This window comes from Sprattus sprattus (genome assembly GCF_963457725.1).
Source record: "Sprattus sprattus genome assembly, chromosome: 1".
NCBI lineage: Eukaryota > Metazoa > Chordata > Actinopteri > Clupeiformes > Clupeidae > Sprattus > Sprattus sprattus.
Genome location: NC_137920.1, coordinates 47,603,173 through 47,611,467, shown reverse-complemented (window position 1 = coordinate 47,611,467; position 8,295 = coordinate 47,603,173). Strand labels below are relative to the sequence as shown.

General features: G+C 42.5%; 1 protein-coding gene across 1 annotated transcript in view; it reads right to left on the bottom strand.

Annotated features, from left to right (window-relative positions):
* Positions 1–1,906: 1,906 nt before the first annotated feature.
* klf8 (Kruppel like factor 8) overlaps positions 1,907–8,295 on the bottom strand; it is a 62,565-nt gene continuing 56,176 nt past the window's right edge. The window contains exons 5-6 of the mRNA XM_080840954.1: positions 6,285–6,427; positions 1,907–5,178 (exon numbers count right to left, since the gene is read on the bottom strand). Coding sequence (XP_080697080.1) covers positions 4,997–5,178; positions 6,285–6,427 — 325 coding nt within the window. The 3' untranslated portion in view covers positions 1,907–4,996. The remainder of the gene's footprint in view (positions 5,179–6,284; positions 6,428–8,295) is intronic.

Sequence of the window (8,295 nt, the reverse complement as noted above, 5' to 3'; positions counted from 1 at the left end):
CATCTCCAGGCTGGTCTTCGCACATTTGGACTCCTTCACCAAGCTAGTCTTTTGTATCTCCAAAATTCCTCTTCCATACAATGTCACAGCACTTAGACACTCCAAGCCATTCCCTAGCTGCCTTATGCATGATCCTCTCAAATCTCTCCACCTCTGACAGAGCAATTTCATACACAAAGGCCATCATATGCGTGACAAAATCCCAATCTGCAAGCACCACAATTTCAATTTACCAGGCAAGAAGGTCTTCAGTGTTATTGATAGCCTTAACAATGAATTCTCTAGGCTCTTCAACCTGTCCTCAGTCACCCAGTGTGGAATTGCACCACCTGCCTAAACTCTTCACCAGTTTTTTAAAAACGGAATCAGTTCATAATCAATATGAAAACTCTCTTCCACCAGTTTTCTTTTACTGATATACTCCATTTGTTAAGTTTAACTTTCATCCTTGCCCATTTCGGGTTGTCATTCAACTTGGCTAACAGCCGACGGGTACATGGAGTAATTGTTGTGCTGTCATGTAAGTGCTGTCATGACGTCCATATGAGCTTGGCATATGTAACCGGGTGCCGTCCTGCTGCCTACCACCACCAACCACCCGTTTAGATGCCCTTATGATAAACTCCATTGCCATGGTGACAGCCAACGTTGAAATGGTGCATCCAGTCCTGAGGCCAGTCTCCAAAATGCTGCCATGATGTGGTATAGTTATTGTGTTGAAGCACAACTGAATATCCTCAATGCTTAGAATAACGCTGAAATATTCACAAGGACCTGAAAGTAACTGAATGCCTTCTATAACAGACTGTGTGGCACTGGCACAGATTCAAAGGCTGAATCTTACTCACCCATTTATTGAACCTCAATAGTTTGTAGCATTTTACAAATGCTTTACTGATACAAGAAATAGATGATTTCTTGCATGTACTTACAGTATGGTAAATTGTCAAAGTGTGGCTTCCTTCAAAGGATATAAAAATGTTCATAACATTGAAAACATGGGAAACTGGTCCCTATATTGTACTCTTATAACCCCTATAGGTTGACACTGATTAAGGTATGTGCTATCATGTATGTAATCAGGTGGCATGTGAGTCAATCAGCACACCAAGAGGTAGTAAGAGCACGGCACAGCTCTTTGTCTTCCACTGAAAGATCACAGCCTTTTCACAATGAATGACCTTTCACCTCAGGACATATAGGGCAGAGTGCACAGATAGCATCAGCGGCTTCAGCATTAGTGCTCTGAGGACCCATGAGAACCCAGGTTTGAGTCTAGCCTAAGGTTATTCAGTGCTTGGTTCAACTCCCAGTATCTCTCTAATACCTTGGAAAATGTCTGCAGTGATATCTCAATAGAGGCTAGAAAAGGCCCAGCAATAAATGTTCCTATCAATTAATAAAGGCTACTGGTCATCATGATGAAGCAGACAGAGATGATTTACATTCAAGTGACTGGAAAGACTTCTTAATGAACAACACTCTGGCTATGGAAGTACAGTATGAGAGGCCTCTGAACTCTAATATGCCCTTGATAGGATTCAAATATCAATTTCCTGTGAGTCACTTCAAGGAACTGGGCAATGTATACGATTTACAGCAAGCAGAGATTTGACATCATATCCTCTAATTTGATGTTCCAGACTCTTCTCTAGTTGTAAACACTTGGCATAAGCCCCATCTGACCACTTCCTTCTTTCATGGTGTCGTTTTCAAGGGGAGTCATTGACCACATACAACAACAAGAAGTAACCTAGACTTTAACATGTCCAGGCAGATCATTTAGGCCCAAGAAAACGGATTTGATAGGTTAGGTGTTAAAATAAAAGGCAACTTTTCCTGTTCTGAATGAAAATGGTATTTGTTGATCAGGCGGTAGCGCCTCTTTAAGGACACAACACACACGTGCACCAAAAACATTTTATTCTATAAAAGAAGTAGATAATCACAACTGTACAGGGGAAACTGACTTTTAACACCATTTCTCACAGTATCAAAAAGCTTGTGTTTTCCTCACTGATCTTTACACATTTGTTCTGTACAAATACAAAAAGAATTAACATTAATTACTTGTATTATTATAACGATAACTGCATTGCACTGTGTAATATAGTACTGGCCCATAAGTTACTGCATTCAATATAAAATACCTATGATTTCTGATTTACGTTTATTAAAGAGGATTCGCTTTGTGATAGGAAGCACACTTACACATCTTCACACACACACACACACACACAACATCCACGCACAGACACACATACACACACCACGTGTGCACACACAAACAAACAAACAAAAAAAAACACAATTAAACATGCAAACACACACACACACACGCACACAATTGAAACCCTTTTAGTCTAAGATCCGTACATTATGCAAATGTCTTGTTTTAAGTGGTCAGTCTCAGCTCAAAAGTAAACCTGGTGGTGATTAGATATTATTTCAGCTATGTTTATCCCTCAGGGGGGTGCCCAAAGGCCTTGGCTTACTTGACTTCACTTCTCTATTGCGGGTGAACAACAGACTCAAGGAGATATAATATGATACGGAGAAGAGCAATACATGCTCCACTGATGGGCTTGCTGTAGTGACAACAAGACTCAGGTTGTCTGTCACTCAGCAGAGTTCAGGAGGTGTGATTGGCCATGGGTGAAAGCTGGGTGGAGCTCTGTCAATAACCCGACTGCATGTTTGGACGTGGACTTTCGATAATCAGTGCTTTGTAGGCCACGTCTGTACGGGAACCATCACACGAGCATGCTGACCAACATCACAACAAAAACCAAAAGAGGCTACTCTCCATGCAATACAAAAGAACATCACAAGGGGATGATTTAATAACCAGAATAAAATAACAATAACTCAGAAAAATTAATGTTTTTTGTTTGTTTGTAAAGGTTTCATAGAACCAAAAAAAAACAAGAACAAAACTGAGTATTTTCACATTGTCTAGTCAGTGTTAAAAATAGAAATCCACCCGATACATTTATTCTGAACTTCTGATTATATACAGTATGTACATATTTTATTTTTCATTAATCATTGTCCGTAGGTCTATGAAGTTTACAAAAGAAATAATTGCAATCAAATGCATATAACTCTTCTACAAAGATGTGCTTAGTAACATTTTCTTTTAATAGTTGAATCGGAGAATGATAGAAAAATCTGAAGATTGCATTGCTCTCTTGACCAAAAAAGACCATGCCACTGACGTCAGGCATGCGCTCAAATTGCAAAGGCTGGACGTGGGGAGAACACATTGTTTCTTTACATAAAGCATTTTATTACGAGAGGCTTGCCGCTCTCCTACTGATTCCCACCTCTCACTAGCACTTGAATTGAGGACAATGGCTAGGACAACTAGCTTGAGCAGAAGGGCCACAGACGCATTCGGAGGCCTTTTCTCACAGCAGGTGGCCAAGACACACATGCGTGTGGAGTCAACCCGACACCATAAATGTTCGAACTGGTGCCCAAAGCAGCCGGTATTGTTTTTATTATTCTTATTTTTTTTGCATAATCTAGTGAGCCCAGGGATGGAGCTGAACCATGTGAGTTTAAGACATGAAACGTGTTGGACGAGGTGCAGATGCGGGAGGTGGGGGATGGGGGGCGGTTAGCGGCATTCAGGGCGCTTTCCCTGGAGCCTTCCGGAACCCTGAAAACCAGACGCGCAAATCAGATCTGCACTTTTTTTTTTTACTTCATTTAAGGCTCCGACGGGCAAGAAGTCACAACATGTGCCAAAAATACACACTACGCTTAAAATCTCTGATTATGTCTTTTTTACAAGAAACACACACACACACACACACACACACACACACACACACACACACACACACACACACACACACACACGCACACACGCACACACACAATGACTGGCATGCCGCAATATTCACGGCATCCAGAAACGCAATCCACAAATTCACAGAAAAATAGAACGTAAATTAACAAAACTTGCATTTGTTGAAGAATGCATTTGTTATTAGTGGCCAAATTTGGCAAGAGGACATTTTTTAAGTTTTTTTTTCTCATAAAAGAACAACACAAATACTGTTACTGAATTAGTTAAAATATTGCAGAGGATAAATATTTCTGATTGATACAACGAAGGGAAATAGGAAAAATTCACAGTCTAAAGAGTATCTGCCTCGCCCTCTCCTGGTTTCTTTCTTTTGTGTTTTTAGGGATAAGGGAAAGGTGGTTAGATAAGACTACAGAAAACACTTTCTCCCCTCTGACATTTGTTCTGAGGATAGGTTTGAAACAAAAAGGGCTTGATGCATCTTCCACTGTCTTTAAATTACATTTCACACTGAAATTGCAAGGCACACACACACGCACACGCACACGCACACGCACCACAGACAGAGGCTTATCATGCACAAAATGCAAGACAACCACACCTTTCAGGAGGGAAAAACTAAATATAAATGGGAAAGCCAACGGGTACAAGACAGCTGAGGACACATCTCGACACCGACTCTACATAACACAACCCTTCGAGCGGAAGAGTAGAAACCATCACATTTCTCCTCTTTCAATGTTCTTGTATTTTTTTGCTGTTTTTTTAAAGATGATTCCCTGTTTCAGCATTTGTGGTTCTTTCTCCGCCATCACTCCAAACTAAGGAGCAAGTGTTGCTCCCCTTGTTTCTTCTGGTCTGTCTCTGCCCTCATCTGGGTCGGCGGTGCCCAACGAGTCGGCTGGTTTGAGGTGCCAAAGGAGGATACTGACAGAGGGTCAGGCTGTACCCCCTGTGCATAACCCTCTATACTTCCATCTGTGAAGGCTTCTGGAAATGGTTTATCCCACGTCTGCCCCAAACGAGCATCACCGCACAAGAGAGCAGAGCAGAGAGAGGAACTTGGCAAGCCTTGGAGAGGAAGTCCCAGTTTCTGCCACAGATGTAGAGGCAATGAGGGGGAGGCGATTGTTTATCAAGGGGTGGGTGGGGGGTTGTGTGGCAGGGGCAACGCCGGGTTTACATCATGACGTGGCGCCTCCGGTGCAGGGCCAGGTGGTCTGAGCGGGAGAACGAGCGGTCGCAGTCGGTGCAGCGGAAGGGCTTGATGCCGGTGTGCTTGCGGAAGTGCCGCGTGAGCTCGTCTGAGCGTGCAAATCTCCAGGTGCAGCCCTCCCAGGTGCACTGATAGGGCTTCTCCCCTGGGGGAAACAGACAGGAAGACACCTCATCATCCATACAGTCTACATTCATCTCATTTTGATTACACAACCAAATGCAGCTTGCGGTTCTGGGATTTGCCTCCTGCAGTTACCCAGGGCGTTGATGAAACACCACAGCTCTAGCACGTTTATATTTGCATTACTATGTGGTCATTTTCTCGAAAACGAATCTGTCTAACAAAACCGTATATTACACCACCACATGCTCCGCGCAAATAAGGGACAAAGGTTTTAAATATGTGGAGCTAAATATAGGCTGTCAGTGAATGACTGAGGAGATAGAAACCATTCTGATTTCTAAGGCATCATATGTGGGGATTCTACAAAAAAACACCCACTCCGCTCCACTCCACTCCTTGACAGACAGACACTGTGAGCTTCCGTCACACCAGTCTGGTGCTAGTCAAGACACCTTTAACACCTGAGAGTGCTGGCCCTGAAAGGTTGAGATGCCACAATGTGACCTGACAAGACACGTTGCATTCTTTGCCAGAGGGTCCATGAAAATGAAAAATGTCTGTCAACACGATAAGGCAAGGTTTTGGAGCTTATTTGTCAACGTCATAGTTAACAGTCTAGTTTAGTGTTTCTGTTACAAGTATAGAATACTATGAAAAGTGAAATTCTAAATAATAATGTGCCCATAAATTATATAAACGTACCATATTACACTAGGAAGGCTGGTATGATGGTATGAAACAATGCATATTATACTGTACATTGGCTTTGTCCATGAACTGCCTACACCTACACACTGCCATGAACTGCCAGGGGCTGCTATGTACAGCTACTACCAACACTGAGAGCCTTCCTTAGAATTTAACCTTTTCTTTCTCCACCACACCTTGAAACCAATCTGTCATTCCTAGCGAGGATAACAACATGCAAATCTCCTTTCCAGTGAACGGTAAAGGTTGGCACATGTTCCAAATCGCCAAAACAAAGAGGTGTTTCTCATCACTGTTCTACACCTGCCAGCTGCCCCGCTTCCTGGAGAAGCACCGGTGGCTGCTGGGCCTTAACAACTCCCTGGTCAACCCCCTGGTTTATGCAGCGGGGATATGGTAGAAGAAGGTGAGGTGTACCTGTGTGTATCCGCCGGTGGGCTTTGAGGTGGGAGCTCTTGGTGTAGACCTTGTTGCAGCCGTCGTAGTCACACATGTGCACTCGCCTCCTCTTCATGTCCGGGGAGTCAGGGTCTGCAGGGAGGTCTATGTCCACGCCAGAACTGAGAAAGGGAGGGAGAGAGATTTGGAGAGTGGGAGCAAGGAAAAGAGGAGAGAGGAAAGACAAAGAAAGAGAGAGACAGATGAGAACAGGGGAGAGACACAGGAGAGAGAGAGAGGGTAGAGGGAGAGATAAGGAAAGTGATAGAGAGAATAGATATTCAGAGAGAGAGACAGAAGGTGATGGAAAACAGAAAAAGAAAGAGAGAAAGTGACAGATGAAAAGAGAGGGAGGGAGGGAGGGAGAGAGAGAAGAGAAAGTTATGAGAGTGAAGTTACTGCACTGTTTTGCACAGAAATGGCTTAAGGTGGAAGCATCCTTTTTGTGTCAGTGGGCGTACAAAGGTCATGTTTGTGTTGGAGCTTGATGTTTAACATTGAGGTTAAGCACTGCTTTAACACTTCAAGTGATCAACAATTACAGAACATGTAGGTGCCTGACTTCCCTATACATTGAGTTTCCCTGTTTCAACCACATCCCACACTCCAGGTCTAGACATCTGAAAGAGTTCATAACAAACCAAATACCACTGCAAACACAGAACACACAGCTCTGCCTCAACATTCCACTGCTGAAAAAGTGAAAAAACTTCACAGAGTGAAAATCGTATGTCTCTTCTAAGGCTATAATCCATGTTCGTCTCGGTTTCCCATGTATCCACCAGATCCTAGATCCTAGAACCTAGAATCAGAGCCATACAACAGTAGAGACATTTCCATTCCATCCCTTGGGCCATGCATGAGAAGCAGCACACACTAGAATACTATACCTGGATTTAGAGACGACTGAATCTCTTCAAGAAACATTTTTCATATAGGAGTAGGCCTGGGCAAAAAATCGATACGATTTTAAAATCGAGTTTAAACGTCAACAAGATTCGTTTTTTAAGGAAATCGAGTTGTACGATTTTTTTTGTTTGTTTGTTTGTTGTGTGTTTTTTTTATCCACTGTCCGTATCACTAAGCACATAGCGCAAGCATTTCATTTTTACATTCGCCAAGACCCCTGCAGACTCTCCGTAGTGTATTTCCTGTCTCGTCCCACTCCCACCTCATCCACAAACAAACATGACAAGTGAAACACACGGGGAGAGAGGTGGGCTTGTGCCAAAGAAAGGTGCCACTACCTCTGTAGCAGGGCTCGAAATTGGCACCCGCCAAGCGCCAATGGCGTGTAGATTTTTGGGCTGGCGACTAAATTGTCTCCGATGCTCCGCCACTGAATTTTTGCCTTAGTGTCCTCTACAGATCTAAACACTGCTTTTCATCTGCTGTTAGGAAGAGACTTGCTTCACAACTCATATTACCAATTCTCGACTATGCAGATGTTGTTTATATGGTGGCCTCAAAAACAAATCTCCATCCTCTCAATATTGTTTATAATAGATTGTGTAGGTTTATCCTTGGCTGTCCTTTCACAACCCACCACTGTACAATGTATGAAACTCTTAACTTTCCCTCTCTCAATATAAGAAGACAGTTGCATTGGTATCACTTTATTTTTAAATGTATTTATTTCAACTACCCTCTTTACTTAAAGAATTTATTTGTACCAGTCTCGTCTCATTACAATTTAAGACATGCCTCTCAAATCTTTTTTTCTACTCCCACAGTCGGTAAATCTGTTGGCAAAATGGCTTTTGAGTTTAAAGCACCATTAGACTGGAACAATCTACCAGGAAATATTCGGTCAATTTCCTCATTACCTGTGTTTAAAAATGCTCTTTCTTCTTATTATGCAAACTGCTGCAACTGCTTCTATTAATATCTTCTTATATATGTGTGTGTATGTATATGTGTGTGTATATATATATATAGTTGCATTGTGCATTCTGCTGTGTTGTTTTTGTTTCTCCTGTGTTATTGTTGT